The following is a 16,930-nucleotide window of genomic DNA, read 5'->3' on the forward strand; positions in this document are numbered from 1 at the left end:
GGCTGGCGGTGAACCTGACCAGCTGTTGCCACGGTGCCAGCCTCCTGCCCCGGCTTGGCTAGCTGTCGGTGAACCCGGCTAGCTGTCGCCATGGTGCCAGCCTCTTGCCCCGGCTTGGCTAGCCGTTGGTGAACCCGGCTAGATGTTGGTGAACCCGGCTAGCTGTTGCCATGGTGCCAGCCTCTTGCCCCGGCTTGGCTAGCCGTTGTTGAACTCGGCTAGATGTTGTTGAACCCGGCTAGATGTTGCGGCGCCAGCCTCCTGCTGCAGCCGGTTTTGACCATCAACATGACCGCTGCAGCTGCCCTCGTCGCCGCTTGTGGAGGCTTTTCTGACTCGTTTTGAAGTGTCATGCAACTCTTCCTTCTTTTTGAAAAAAGAAAAGTAAATTTAACCTCTTAATGCACGCTGTTCCGCCTACGGGACGGGAGGAGGTAGCGACACGTTCTTCTGAATGTTTTAACTGTCTTTTTGACATGTTTGCGTTGAAATCGTGACTGTTTTTCCTCTCTGCTCCTCAGATGTGTGTCAGGGTTGTGGTTTGTTGGCCCTGTCAATAGTATCGAATCTAGGCAGCGCCATCTTGAAAATTTCAGGTGCATGCTGGGAAAAAAGAACACGGATTCTACTTATATGGGCATGAGGCGGAGTCATGGACGGAAGTATAGGCGGGACCAACGGCGGAGCCGGGAGGCTGCGATTGGTTGTGAGGGCTGGATCTCAAGGACATTGGTCAATCAACCTGTCAATCACAACGTAGCCATGTAGCCTGCTTTATCGTCAAATATAAAATCAGGGAGGCCAAAATTTCACAAATGAACATCAGACTGCATTGAAGAAGGCTTTAAACTAGCGATTGAGACCATAAACACATTTTGAAAACGTTTACTGAGGTTAGAAATCAAGTGAGAAGTTGGTGAATTCTCCATTGACTTGTATAAAGCCGGAAGTCTTTTTGAACACAAAACGATCGCCCCCTGGTGGCCTTTTGATAGAATGCAAATTAACCCCTGCCCCTATCATGCGACATGAATGTTAGGATTGGATCATTCTGCAAAAATCCTCGATTACAAGATGTGCTTTTATGTCCATTGTCATCATGTCAATCTATTTGTGCATGGCAACTACAGCAAATTTAAGGCTTATGGGAAAACATTAGGTGGGGTTAGGGTTGGGATTTATAAACCAGATTCACAACCTGGTAACACCAATACATCAATCTCTAAAATACTTTTTGCAGGTGTGTAATTGTGTGGTATTTGGGGGCTGGGCAGTTCATTTTATATGGCATAACAGTTCAGTTTACATTCCATTATAACAAATGATCAATGTTGTTGTTTTCCTGATGAGGGCAGTGTCACTGTCTTAAATTTGCAAAACAAAATCTCAGTGAAGGCAGCAGCAGTGAGATGAAGTGAGAGGAAACACAGATGAGCTGCAGATTCTAATCAATGGAAATTTTTATTTATTGGCTGAGTATTTAGTTGTGTCACCCTTCATCAAGTCAAAACCGGATATTATGCCTTCATGTCATTGTAGTCATTAAATAGTAAATGTCAGCTACAAAAGCTTTATGGGTTTTGTTAGAGGACTGTATATTCCTCTCTTCTCTTGCCAGGCAGCTTTTTATGTACCATGACTGAATGGGAAAACTCTGTAGCTGTAGTTTTATGATTTTGTAAGGGAGGTGGATGGTCACAAGTCAGCAGTTGAATATAAATCTTACAGATAAAGTCTTTTGGAGAGCCGAGCCCTTTTGAGAGGAACTGAGAGCTCACCGTATTTGAGGGCAGCTTCAGCTTTTGCTAAATCCCAGTTTAACCCCCATATAGAGATCCAGAGGGGCTGACTGGCAAAGACCAAGGGTTATGGAGATCATTCAGACAGATGAAGATGAAGCATTGCTTCCTTCTCTCTCTCTGCCTCCCTTTTGTTTCTCTCTCAGATGCACACTCATACCCACACATGCACACTTTCTCCCTATACTTTATCTACTCTGTGCAACCTTGTACTCATTTCCCTCTCTCTGGCTGCTGTCCAACTTCTCTGTCATCGCCTTTCATCTCTTTGGCTAAGACAGGAACAGGCAGATTAAGGAGAGGAAGAGTATTAGGGGAGCCATTCTTTCAGCCTCTGTGACGGGAGTGTTACTGTTAGAGCAGCAGAGCCCTCCCTCTGCTGAGTTTGGTCATTAGAGAGGCTGCAGAGCAGTGGGGGGAAAGTAAGCCTGAGGGAGTGTTTACATTACAAGAATACTGATATCGTGAAGCTCCAGTATATAAATGCAATCTCATATTCAACAGTGCATTTCTGTTGAATATTATATTTTAAAGAAAAAACTGAAATAAAAACAGTAGAAGTGCACATCAACTGATAAACAGATGTCACCACAGGAGAACGGATTCAGAGCATCAAGCCATTGCACGAAAATGTGCCCAAAAATAGTATAAACTTAATGGATATCGACATAATATATGTGCCTTGTAAGGTGTCCTTGAGTGCTATGAAAGACACCTTTAAATAAAATGCATCATTATTATTATTATTATTATTATTATTATTATGAACTGATAATAACTAAACCACCCTAAATAGCCAATGTGCCGACTTCACAGATGTTATCTAAAAGCTAGCTAGAAATGGACACACATGGGAGTGTGGCTTCGTGTGTTTGGCTCAGCCTCTGACTGATCTCAGAAACCCAGGAACCCAGCTTTCTCTGTTATTTTCCTCCAGTCTGTCTCCTTTTCCCTCTTGTCTCGGTACCTTTATGAAGTAGATTCACAAAGCCCTGGGACAAATGAGCTAATGGCTAATTCACCTCATGTTCTGCACTTTGACAATCCAAAGGACTTACCACATAGAATTAATCGTTGAAAGTGTTGGCTCAAAAAAACATTAAAGCTACTATAGCAGCAAATTTGAATCCACAAATAGAAAAGGTGCACATTTAGCACTTAGAGGTGGTGATATTGTAAAACCAAAAGTTGCATTCCAACAAATTTTCTATTAGTAAAACATAATACCTGAAGGCAATTACATGTTGTATACCAATATGTCATCAGGTATTCATGCACATCCACTTATTTGGATATCATTTTTTTAAAGTGTTTTCTGAAAGCTGTAATTATCATTTGTCATTGGTTTGGCACAAACAAGCCAAATAATGGGTTGCTGTATACACACAGTCCATATACAGCAATACATGTTACAATACAGCTTGCTTTTTCTAATATCACCTTTTTCTTTTCAATCTCAACCTCACACACACACACACATCTTGTAGCAAACAGTACACCTTTCTACAGTATGTTGATAGGGTGATAGGAGGCTGGATGGTCATTTTAATTGTTATATGGTATTAAACCAAATCGCTAGAAACAGCTATCAAAGTTTCATTGTCACCATTCCATGTTCTTGGATTTCTTTGACTTTTTTTTTTTTTTTAACTTTAGCAAATATGATGGTTTGAAATAGAAGCTATACAAGTAAGGGGCTGAATGTTTTGGGCCTATTTCAACAGAACATTTTGCAGGCAATGATTACATGCAGATTGGTGGCAGCAGCATGTTTTGCAAATTATTATGACTCAGAAATTGCAGCTAAATTGGTAATTCCTACAGAGCTCCAGCATGCTCGTGTGTAGGTTGCTGATTTGTTGTTTGTTTTGATTTGTGAAACATGTCAAAAGTAATAAAAAGGAAATAATCATATTGCAAAATTGGTGAAAAGGGCCCAGGTTTCTTTCCTACTTTAGTATCGCATACCACTAGACTTGCATGTACCTACGTCACAATTGTTTTCAGTGGTCTCTTCTGTTTGTTTAGCCATTATATGAGCAAAGGCAGTTCTCCCACTGCACCTCCACAACTATGTCAGACATGGCTATGATATGTGATGCAACTGCAAAGCCTTTGTTACCGCAATGTAACATTTGTCTGAAAAAGGAAAAATAGCCCATCAAATTTCAAAAGTACAATTCAAAGAGTATTCTTTTATTAAATATTGATGTCACACACATGGTTAGCGGGGTATTAACGTTTGAAGGAAAACAGCATCACTTAACACCCTTGTGCTACCTTGCTCTACAGTGAACAGCTGTTACATCACCCTTGAATCATTCATTCTGAAATCAAAAAGAGTTGAGGTAAACACAAAATCTGTGGAATGTAAAAGGGCTCTGGTTTCCACAGTGAATGATCAAAAGCTCACAGTAAAGTATAGAACTATACCACAAATTACAAAATCCACCACACACATACACTTTTAAAATCTTTTTGGCTTGTGATTCCTTTTGTGCATATTGTGCCAAATATAATAACTAGGGCCAGTGATCACCATATTTGTGTCTTATGTGAATTCTTAAACATTTAAGTAAGAAACATTAGTGACTTGGAATGCTGCCATCATTTACTCGCAGATCCCCATTGTGAAATAGGCCGCTGTGCAACACTGTTTTTCCTTTAGTGCCATTAAATGGGAACACTGTGAAACATTATCCAAGTCTGTATTCATTCTTCCTTCTAATAATTCACCATATTCACTTAGTCTTGTGGGGCCAGCTGTGACTGTGGTCAGTTTTGGCTTAAAGGAATACACTATTTTGATTCCTTGGTGAAAGTGAAAAGAAGATTAAAACCTCTCTCATATCTGTCCACTAAATATGAAGTTAAAGAGAGCAGTCCATTAGCTTCACTTACAACAGGAAAGCTCACTAAATCGTGAGTCTTCATTGCTGTGAGGTTGTAAGTGCAACCAGTGGATACTCCAAATGTAGTTTTTACATTTTGTTTTGTAATATCTTACTCTTTAATTCGTCCATAGCCTGCTTCTCCTTGTTGCAGTCTTCATGTTAAGCTAAAATAACTGACTGCTGGCTGTAACTTCATATTACACGGACAGATATTAGGGCAGTATTGATCTTCTATTTAAGCAAAAAAGTCAAATGATTGCTTCAAATGTGGGTGGCAACAATCAGGACATAAATTAAAACATTTTCAACACCCATCCTTTGTCAAATGAAGTTGAGGGTATGACTGAAATAAAAACTGTTGAAAGAAATATAGAATGAAAGCTTGGAGGCATAGAGTCAGCAATAGATTTCAACACCTTCCAAAACCATATTATAAATACATTGTTTTTCCTGTCATAATATGACCAAATCACTTCTGGCTCAACAAGACTGATTAGGACCGCATACACGTCACATGAGAATGACAGATCAACACTTTGCACTGTGGTGCTAAAAATGCTTCATTGGTTTTTTTCAAACGAATCAAATTACATTTCAGCAATTGAGTTTGAATTTCCCTAAGTTTATAAAATGTTAATCAAAATAAAATGAGAATACAAATGTCTGACTGGCCCAGAAGTTTATAGTGTTCCAACAGCAGTCAAAGCTCCTCAGCTCCTGCATTTCAATGTGGTGGCGTACTTGGGCGCTGCGCTGTCAGCAGGATCTGTGTTCCAGTTGGGTGACTGAGCCTTTCTGGTATCGAAACATGATGACAGTGAAGGCAAGTCTCACACCAGCCAATGGAGTCATCAATAATAAGACAAGGTGAGCAGGTAGGGAAGGAGGAGGGTTATCTGGGAACAGCACATATACTTCCCAGTGGGCCGCGGGGGCAGACAGGGCCGCAGAGAGGGAAGATATGGTGTGACGCTCCTGGAATCTGTGATTTGACATCTGCTCTGTGTGAGAGTCTGTCAGAGGACAGGAGAAGGTTTTTGAGGGCACTGCGCCTTCCTCTTAAGCCAGAGTCTCTGGATTTTATCAAAGACATCTGACTTGCAGGGCACAGAGAGTGGCAGAGCAGCATGGCGCTCACTGGAGTTGGTCAGCTTTGAGTGGATGCAGAATGGACGTCATTTAACCAGCAAACTCAGTCCTCCTCTTCCACATAAGTGGAGGGAAACCAGCCCACCTGAGAAGGAAAAAAACAAAATCCAACACTGAGCCATACAAATATTAGACTGTATATATATTGTTTATGAGCTTTTTGTATTTTTCCCCTCTTTCTCAAAAGTTCCTCCCTTCCTTCCTTCTGCAGCCCTTGTCACCACCGATTCCCAGATGTGACCTGGATTACACATAGCGCTTGTCAGCTTTTTCAACCACTCATTTCAGCCATGCATTAATATGCATTAAGTGGCCCCGGTGAGTATTTACAGCACCAGCTCAGTGGGATTAACTCAAAATAAACTACAGTGCCCATGTTCATTGTAATGAAGGAAAATGTCACCCAGGACAACAGTGTGGCTTATTGATGTCTTTTTAATTGTTGTGCAACAATGGTGGTCTATGGCACAAAGGAATACACTGTACTATAGGATGAGCTCATTGTTTTGGTCTTTTCATGGGAATTAGGAAGAGTAGAATATAGAAGGCTAATTTTTGACACGGACAGAAACACCAAGGTAAAGGTGAAATATATTGTTAAGCAACATGTTTCTCACAAAGAACTGAAATCACAGTCACGATCTGTCATGGTAAGAGGATCCTGCAGCGGACTTACCCTGCCATCGACCTCTCCCTTCCACCACCCGTTGGACATCTTGGTGTAGATCTTGATAAGGTCTCCCTGCAGCAGGGAGAGCTCTCGTGTGTCTCTGGAGCTGAAGTCATAGCGTGCCACTGCAATACCCACCACCCTGGGAGAAAACACTGAGACAGAGAAGCCTTTTCTTATTCTCTTACTTTTATCTATCTATTGAACTTACTGAGGTATTGAGGTATTGTGAGGCTCTGTGCTGTCATTCCACCAAGAAATATCACACTCACAAAATTACAAAATAAGAAACAATTTATTAAAAATCTGAAATTACAGATGTTCTTTCTGGGGTATAGCAACCTTTACATTGCTAAGCTGTTATTACTTATTATGAGGAAGTGAAAAATCTACCCACACTATTCTGCACAATAAGTTGTCTGGAGAACATCTCGTCTGTGTCAGCCTCTTGAACTCACTTTATACTCTGCATTTGGAAATCCCAGGCTTTCTGAATGTTCTCTTAAATCTTAAATTTGTCACACTGGGGTCACTTGTAAGGCAAGGATTATTGGGAACTAACTATGAACTGATCTCAGTTTAAAATTTGAATAAAACTTTGAAAAAAATCTTAATATAAGATCCATTCCAATGAATTTCATGCTCAGTACTTCTTACAAATTCACCAATACAACTAATCTGGCCTTAATGTACACCATATAGCAAAGCCAATGAGATGTAGATAAGATAATAAAGCAGGCTCGCTGGTATAGACGGGGGAAATGTATGTGAGGCTGCCCAGCTTTGTGGTGTCAAGCAAACAGTATAGACACGAGAGGTCATGGGTTATCGTGGTCATGTGTTGATCGTATTAAAAGTTAATGTTCAACTTAGCTCACGCATTGCATTTGTACTTATCAGGTTATATAAGGTTAGTCTCACAGATGCAGGTCAGGGCTCATATCTCACATATATGTGAACACAGCTGTACATGTTTGTTTGCCTTATCTGTGGAAATACAGATGACACAACTGGGTAGATACGTTGGATGAAAGGAATATATTTACTCTCTTACACACACACACATGCACACACACGAGGCACATATCCTACCAACACAAGTGCACATGCCCACACATAAAGGCTTGCACATACATAGCTCACACAGACAAACAGAAAAAAAGCAACCCTTTTTTGCTGCATTCATCCGCATATTGACTCCAGTAATTGATTTAGATGGACATGGTTTCGATCCCAGTCAGATCTTTGTCAGGTCAATAACATTTGAATAAATAATTTTGTGATTTGGAGCTTGTGTGCAGGTGCTATTCTTGTTATTAATGATAGCTTTCTAATAGCTCTTTCCAATGTATGGAAATGCAAAAAAAAGGACCATGAACTCATTATTTCAAGATGTTTACCACAATTGCTAGTGTTGTAGTCACACCATATAAATAAATACTATGCCAAAAAGAGCAATTAAATGTCACATATTTGTTTTGATTCATTAACAAGTGACACCATACAAAAAAGTGTGCAAATCCTTTTTAATTAGCTAAATTATTATTTGATTTTATTTACATGTCAGTGCCATCAGCTGTGACTTTGCAGCTTTTTACCACTGGTTTATTAATATTTCTGCAGTTCCTTTTGCCAAGTGAGAAATATTTCAGCTGTCCCAAATTTGTTTTTTATTTGGAATTACAGGAGGTTGACATGAATGGTTTTAACCACACGGCTATTCGTGCAGTCTGTGAAATATGACGTAAAAATAGAGACAGGAAAAATAAGACAGTTTGTCTTTGGAAACCTGGAAATGTGGGCATACAGCAAGTGAGACAGAGAGTAGAAAAGCTGTACCTGTACCTGACCAGAAAGGCGAGAAGGAGGGAGGAACAAAGCTGCAGCCGCCAGGAGGAACTACAGAGAAGCAAAGAAAGTGACGGGGAGGGGGGTTCAGGCCGAAGTGGGAGCAAAGAGAGAACAGAAGAAAAGTAAACACAAGTTTGACAGAGAGAGAAAATGAGAGAGGGGAAAGAAGAGAGACAGCGAAAGTTGGCAAAGTCAAAGAACAAGCAAAAAAACAAGGTCAGGTGGGAGAGAAAAGTAAGAGAGGAGTGCAAAACACTTGGTTCAGAGCATATGATTAATTTTTATATAACACTGCTCATGAGAAGATTAAGGTTAATCAGTAATTAATAACATACTTGTTGGCATGGGTATGCAAAGTATGTGGTTATCCATATCCATATACTGCACTTTAGACAAGTGTGGCAATCCTTTCCTGTTTTAATATAGCAATGTTCCTGTGCACGAAGCCAGATCCATAAACAAATTGTTTAACCAGTTTGCTATGAAAGAATTTGACTGGCCTGCACCGAGCTCTGATGTAGTGCAACACCGGCTGCGAGCCAGGTCATTCAACTGACCTCACTCATCCTCAAGTGGCTGGATGGGAGTGAATCTCTGCAGCCAAAAGTGTTCCAAAATGCTGTGAAAAGCCTTCTCAGCAGGGTGGAGGCTGTTAAAGCAGCCCATGTTTTTAAATGAAATGTTCAACAATCACACGTGTAATGTTTGGGTGCCCATATATTTTTGCCCATGTAGTATAGGTTCTGCAACCTTCCCCGGGTCATACTGCATAATAACTAGCAATAACAGCCTCTTGAGCTCCAGACCGCCTGAGCCAAAGCAGCAGCATGGGGGTAAGTATACGTCTGGGCAAAGCATCGTGCCCTGACAAGGCAGCGGCTGGGATTCAACACCTCAGCGCCAAAGACTTCTGCTCCCATATGAAATCACATCTGAGCCAGCAGACCCTCACACTGAGAAAAACCACCTCCTGTCAACACAACAATATGGTTCCATGCCGTCTTCCTCTCCCCCACAGAGATAAGTAAATGCAGGCCAATATGTGTCAACTGTTTGTCTGACCAGCACACAAAAAAATACACACATACCCGCAGTAACATACAGTATACACAAACACATGTATTATAATGGACATACTGTATGTAAACAACATTAACTGGGTGGGTATGTAGAGATTGAATACACTATATAAAGAATTACAATAAATAATATTGACATAATCAAATCAGAGACAGTCATGACAATTAACTTATGAGTATGATTTAGTGTGATCAATCTGTGTTTCAAATATTTTCTCTGATACATTTTCTCCAGCTTTCATTTTGAAAGAGAGCTTGAAAGCTATCTACTTATAATCGTATCCCAATAGTATCTAAAACTAAAAAAAAAATTTTTTGACAATAAAAGATGATATTAAATAATTTCCACATTCACATGAGGTATACACAGAAGTAAAGCACTCACAGTCAGACTTAATTGAAGAAGCTGGCTGGAGTGTTTCCAAACAAATTACTGCAGAGTTGTGATGGCTTTTCAGTAGTTCTGGATTATACGATTGTTTGTTCAGCCTTGCGTTCTTGTTTTCTTTTGCTATGAGGTGTCTGTTTTTTAGATTCAAACCATTTTGTGTGTGGTGATTTTTTTATTTTTTTTATTTTGTTTTGGCATGACATCTGTCTTTCCACAGAGGCTGTTTACCAGACAGAGATTGTGGTGCCCACACTAAGTCTGTCTATGGGGGTGGATGACTTAAGGCAATAATAATCTATCCCAGAATGCACTGAGGCAACGGTGGGTCTGTCAAGACTTTCTCAATAAAGGTAGCATGGTGAATGGCAGTGATGCACAAACACACCTCTTGCAGAGCTGCTTTGAAGCCTGATGCGCTGGGAGACCGACGCTGCCAAAAGAGGCAGAGGGACAAGGATGTAGCAGAATTTTACATCCGAACAGACACAAAGGGCTAACTTTGACTTTGTTCCAGCGTTCGTCTGCTTGCTTCAGCTGCTGCTGCTGCAGCGACTGTGGTTGTTTACACATACAGCTCTCTTTAAGTTAAGACACTTTACCTCCAGCTGCTTTCTGCTCTTTTACATAAGATCTTATTTGCAAACTTTTCTCAGTTTTATGGAAACAGGCACAGTCCCTCAGTTGGACCAGGGGTATCCCCCAGGTGTATGTCAGCAGTCGGCTGTCACACAGTTTTCTCCACTGCCAGTCCAAGTGAAATGTCATGTCCTGTCAGGAAAATTGTGAAGCCATCTCGGAGCTGAGCAGCGTGCAGAGTGTGACGTTTGGAGTAGCAGGCTCCTGGTGCTTGCCTGGGGCATTGGGCTCTAACGGGGACCTCTCTGCCAAGCCTGGTGAGCTGCCAGGGCTCCTTTCTATTTATTTCACTCACTGTCTCTCTCATTCTCTCTTTTGTCTCACAAATGGATGCAGAATGCATTGAAATGAAGATGAGATCGGAGGTGCTAGATCTCTTTCCTATGCTATTGGACGTGCTATGCTTGTTGACAAATGTAAATTTAGACCTGATCACAATGAGGATCAAGAAGTAATCTTTTGTGTAAATACAAAGGTTTGATGTATGCAGGTACAGGTTTGGCTATCATCAATGCTTCAATGCCTGTCTAGCTGTGTACCCCCCTTTTTTCTTTTTACCTCTCTTCTTTCCTTTGTCAATCTGTCTCCTCTCCTTCATACTCATAACTACATTAAAGTCAAATTAAATGTTATTTATTCATCCCAATAATCACTCTCAAATCTGTGAAACATACGACACCCTCTGTTCTTAGATGGTCTCTTCCTTTCCTTTTCCATGATTTCTGTCCATTTCATTCTAATCACATTCTCTCTCTCTCTCAACCTGTCGGTCTAACTCCTCCTCAAGACCCCTTTCTGTCTCTTCTTCAAATGCTTTTTTTCAAAGTGAATGAGCACCTGCTTCTGCCTCTGACGGTCAGTAATGATCTTGTGACTGGACTTGTTGAGCTAAAGCACGAGGATGCATTTATTCATGCCTGTTAATGCCAACAGGTTGACATCATAGAAGCAGCTTTACCTCACAAAGATAAGCAACACTGCGTTAGTAGAGGAGCAGAACAGCATTGATGGTGTTTCATCAGTCAGTCCTCTGTCACAGTTTATCATATGTGAGAAAGACACTATTTGCCACATTGAGATACAGGGAGAGTCAGTAGAGGTTAACAATTTCTATTTTTGTTTTTAATTTAGCGACTTTTGCATAATGAGTATTAATCACTTCTATCATGTTTCATTTTAGTATACATTTAGCCATATTCTACTGGATTTGTGCAATTATTTTAATTGTTAAAAAAGAACAATGCAGCTTAACCAGTTTTACACAAGGTTGTACTGTAGTTTGACGGAGTAATTTCACTCGCTAATTCCAATATCTTGAGATCAACCAATTATATAATTTGGTTAATGTACATAATTGTACTTTTCAATGTATTCCATCATAATTATCTTCCCTCTGTAAATATAAGCCAGTAAAGACTCATTTTCAATCAGCCATGTTCCTAATAACACATGTTGAAGAGCTGAAGTCTACAATATTTAACTCTGAATGACATTATACACAAGCTAGAATGTTGCTTTTGACTTAAATGAAAATGAAACAAGAGGATCAACCAAGCAAAAACTGAAGAGGCATGTCTCCCCAGGAAAACTGCTGCTGTCTTCCACCCTGCGCTGTTCCACAGGGATTCATGTTAGCTCATTATGCGCCACTAAATATTTCTAGCATGTCTCGCAAGTCAAAGATAGGACTGCCTTGGGTATTAAGACATAGTTTTAACTTGAGTGTTTAATAACCAAGCAAATGCTCTGTCAGCATGATTTCGTAATATAAACTGGAAAATGTTCCTATCGTTCTTTGAGTGCAGGGAATACAGTGGCTGGCCTGTAATGACAAAACATTGACAAGTGGGGTACTAGTGAGATTACTAGTGAGAATACTTTCTGCCCTTGGCTTGTTTTGTTTCTATGTGAGAACATGGGAAATAAGTTTCAACATAAAAAACCTTACAAGCAAGTCTAACCTTCCCTGGGAAAAAACAACACCTTACTTTACCTGATGTAGCCTGTTAAAGTAAAAACCTCACACCTGTGGTCCTCCAAACAGGTCAAAATAAATATTAAGAGTTATTTTGAACAATAACTGGATCGAGATCTGATTTAAACTAGTAAGCATTTACACCTGTCAGACAGAGAGTCTCCAGGAACCTGGAAGTTTGTGAAGCAGACTCACCACTGACGGCCTTGGTAATGGCCCTGGGCATGTTTCCATTGGACTGTTCCCTATAGGGGACCTGCAGAGTGGTGTCAAGACTGCTGAAACCCTCTTTTAAAGAGTGTTGCTTGTAGTACTCCACTAAGTCCTGTGTAAAACAAGCACAATGAAACAAAACATACATTTAATATTAGTAAACCAGGGTAAATCTAGCCAGTGTATAAATGTAGGCCTATAGCAATGAAAGCAAAGACTTGTGGGAAGGTTGGTAAGGGAAAGGTTGCTTGTTTGATCTTGACAGCATAACGGCAGTCAGTACAGAGGAAGTGTTGCTGAGCAAGGCAACGAACCACAATATATCTTGCTATCAGCCCGTTTAAAGTTTATTTGAAACAAGCTAATATTAGCTACGACCATATAATACCACAGACAGCTGCTTACAACCTGTCCTTGTGGCTGTGTGAGTATACACACATGTAAAAATAAACCACCAGACATATTTTTAAAACAAAGTCAACATTTTTTGGCTTATATGCTGCGGTTTATCTCAGGAGAGTGCTGCAAAAGTAGTGCAATGTCAAAATGATTATGCTCATTAATGCTACAGCAGTTTATAGGGCACAAAAATCCATACAAAGTAAAAACCATTACCAGCACAGTCTTGAACAGCCGGCTCTCAGCGATGTAAAAGCAGCCATCCTTGGTCAGAATTTTAATGTGCTTGACTTTATCGTTGAACCTGTGGAGGATGAATAAGACATGGGCTGCTAATCAACTATACATGCTTCCACATCAATCCAGTCTCTATGGTGAACCGTCACGAAGGTCTGGCTGAGCTGACTGTCGGTTTCCATGCTGAGCCAAGCAACTCTCTAACAAGAACACCTTCGCTCATCCGGCAGTGGACTCGGGTCACTCACATCAGATCATAATTTTACAGCAGATAACACTCACACTGTGCTTTGCATTTGTTATAAGTATGTTGTAAGTATTATCAAATTTAACTGTATACCAGAGGTTGTGACACTCTAAATCGACCCTTCATCATTTGAACGTGAATAGTAAGTATTTTTAGAGGAATTAAGAGCAAAAATATTGTGAATTTAAAAAGGAAAAAAAAAATACAGAAATAACAATAAAGAAATTATTTTGTGTAACAGACATATTTTTCTCTATTTTTGGTCCCTTTATATCATCGCTCAGATTTAACATGCATGCAACCCCCAGTTTGAGAACCAAGCAGCACTCTCAGAGAAAAATGTATGTATTTCTAACATACATTATCCCCCACAAAAGAAAAAGCAGTCATGTGCATGGATAAACTACTTCTTTACTGATTACTGATTAACTGATTAGCAATTACTACTACAAGTGTGGAGAACTATTCACCACAGCTCAGTAACCCCCTTCAATACAATCTAATAATAATTAATGTAATTTGCTGTTCATTACTCACAGGGAAATTGTACAAAATGTGACCTTAGACATTATTGCCAATTTCAACCCCCATCCCCCCTCCCCTCAATACTACTTTACTTTAAATGTTTTTTTTTAATAATAAATGCATAGTTTTGACATATTTTGTGTTTTTTTATACCTTATCATTTCACTTGAGAGCATGCTGCAGGTATTATTAAATTATATTATGTCATTTTAGTATCAGCCTCAGTCCTTTGTTGAAAAGCAGTGCAGGCCAACCTTGAAAATACATACAGTATGCAGTGCATACACAGACACAAGTGGGAATGCATTGTAAAGCCAATTGCAAGCGCAGTAGGCTATTGCACTTTAAATTGCGTGTCTTCCATATGGTAATATGCAAGTTACACTGGAGATAGATCTGCATTGTAATTCTCCCAATGCAGTGTATAACGGATGAGAAGAATATGGTCATGTTGCAAATTCACTGATACATTATGAATATATGGTGAGATATACATTATTGATGTGTGTTGAGTTATATGGTGCATAACACCCAGAGATAGATGAGCCATGTTTGGTGAAGGCTATCTTTCTTTCCACTCAAGGCTGCGCACATACAGAAACACACAACATATCATTCAACACACAAACTGACCACTTGTGCAGTGTCTGACATTAGACAGCTCCACTTGATTAGCAGAAGCTCTCTGTATAAAGCTCCATTATCTCAAATGGCCATCCTGATAATGATCTTAAGCAGTGAGACAGGCAATTAGGATTGGAGTGTTCAGAAACTGGCCCTGTACATCAAAGCTTTGAATGAGGGACGGTATGAGTCCACCAAACCAAATGGGCTGGAATGGTGTGTCACTAGCTAAATAGTCTTAACATCCAAACACCATTTCAGAGTGCACCCTCAATCGTTATAATCTCTAGGAGCTGTCATGCCAGTTCAGGAGGACTTGATAGTCCTTTCTGTTTTTTTTAAAGACAGGCTTTGATGTAGCCTGAAAGATATTCACTTGTTAAATGGACAGCATTGTATTTCAAAAGAGGGATACCGAAGCACTGAACTTGCAGATATAGCAGCCATTTATGACGACCTAAAGGAATGGATGTTTTATCAATAATCCAAGTGCGTTGCTAGCCTTCCTTTGAAATACATTTGAAAGAGCAATAGGCATAGAGCACAAAATAGCAGGATGCAAAGCTATCAGACACTTCTTGACCATGTGCACAAATAATAGAGAGGTGCTACAACAGATCATACTATTCACACAATCCCAATGCTGCATTCAGTTGAGATATGTGGTTTGGCCGACCATTAAAGTACTCTCACTGCTACAGTGGCATGATGTAAGGTTTGAATGAAGACTGTGCCAGGAAGGAAGGATAAGGGTCCCCTCACCCACATGACAGAACAACATATTTCCTCACTTACCTGGAGTGTTATATAAAACCATGGAGATAGTTTTGGCTTTATTCGCCAAGGTCAAGAAATATCCATATCTGAGATTTCTGCCTCCACCCCAGTACAATGGAGGTGAACAGATTTTTTTTTTTTTTTTTTTTGTGATGTTGATGCATTGAACAACTTTCTCTCCAGGACAATACCTCCATTAGTCTGGATTTGACTTCACTGTTATAAGTTTATGATATTTTTTTTACTGGTACTTGTAGTTCTGATGAAACCTATTCACAGTGAGATCTGCAGAAAATCCATTAATAGGTAACTTGAAGTACTTAGAGCATCATACTGAGGCAATGTGGCTCATTCATAGTTTTCTTTGTAAATCAATTATTACATTTTCCCTCCAAGACCACTTAAAAAATAAGTAAATACATATATGAAACGTCCTTATCGACTCCCATTCAGATGTTTACATGCCTAAAAATAGCAGCATGAATGACAATACAACATTAGTGACCTGGTAACCACTTTACTGTGAGGCAGTGGAAAAATTAAAGCAAAGCCTGCATTTTATAACAAGTGGCTATTGATGTATCCACCATTCATCCATATAAATATTATTATTCAGTCTATGGCCATGTTACAGCACATACGCATGAAGTTACTATAGTAACCCATGTTTCTTAACCCATTAAACTCACTACACCCTCTTTAATAAATCCAAATGCTCAAACAATGCCTATGGTTAACTTCACCAAAGCCTTTAGACTTGACTTACTTCCCTTTTCTATTTTTAAGTTTTCTCCTTCACCACAACGCTTGTAATAGCTAATATTCATAGATCTAGATGATTTTTATTGAAAGCAATATGATGAAATTTAAATCTATAAATTTGGTACTATTTACAGAATGTGTGTCTGGCATAGATATTTTCTTGAATAAGAATGAATGCATATACAATACTGAATACCTCAGCAGTCAGTATTAATGCATTTACAGGGCAGCAGGAGCGGGGACAGTGTGTTTACTGCAGCTTCTAAATTGCAGTGGAGGCAAAAATATATTAGATAAATATGTGAAATCCTGGGCAAATTCAAACCAATACTATCTGTGTGGCTTGATACCATTAGGGGTGAGTGAGGAAATATAAACTGTGCATAAACTGTGATTCATCAGACCAGGGAAACTTATTCCATGCCTCAGTCAGTAAGACCCTTTTGATGATTATATAGTCACTGAAACTTCTTGTTCTTAGCTTACATGAGTGGAACATAGCATGAGCTTTTATATAATGACGCATTGTTGTATTGACCCTGTTATTTGCATGTGAGCATTTTGTTTCTACTCTCACCTCTTACAATAATGTTTTTGCCCACAGGACCCCTGCCAACTACATGTGTTTTATTTATTCCACCATTCTCTGTGAACTGTAGTGAGTGAAACAAAAACTATGGAAGGTTAAGTATGGAAGTATAC

General features: G+C 39.6%; 1 protein-coding gene across 1 annotated transcript in view; it reads right to left on the reverse strand.

Annotated features, from left to right (window-relative positions):
• Positions 1-5,635: 5,635 nt before the first annotated feature.
• The window catches only part of LOC128368611 (guanine nucleotide exchange factor VAV3-like), a 46,140-nt gene continuing 34,845 nt past the window's right edge, over positions 5,636-16,930 (reverse strand). The window contains exons 24-28 of the mRNA XM_053329464.1: positions 13,273-13,360; positions 12,685-12,769; positions 10,705-10,734; positions 6,519-6,682; positions 5,636-5,927 (exon numbers count right to left, since the gene is read on the reverse strand). Of these exons, the coding sequence (XP_053185439.1) occupies positions 5,886-5,927; positions 6,519-6,682; positions 10,705-10,734; positions 12,685-12,769; positions 13,273-13,360 (409 nt within the window). The 3' untranslated portion in view covers positions 5,636-5,885. The remainder of the gene's footprint in view (positions 5,928-6,518; positions 6,683-10,704; positions 10,735-12,684; positions 12,770-13,272; positions 13,361-16,930) is intronic.

Source organism: Scomber japonicus, chromosome 12 (genome assembly GCF_027409825.1).
Source record: "Scomber japonicus isolate fScoJap1 chromosome 12, fScoJap1.pri, whole genome shotgun sequence".
Lineage (NCBI taxonomy): Eukaryota > Metazoa > Chordata > Actinopteri > Scombriformes > Scombridae > Scomber > Scomber japonicus.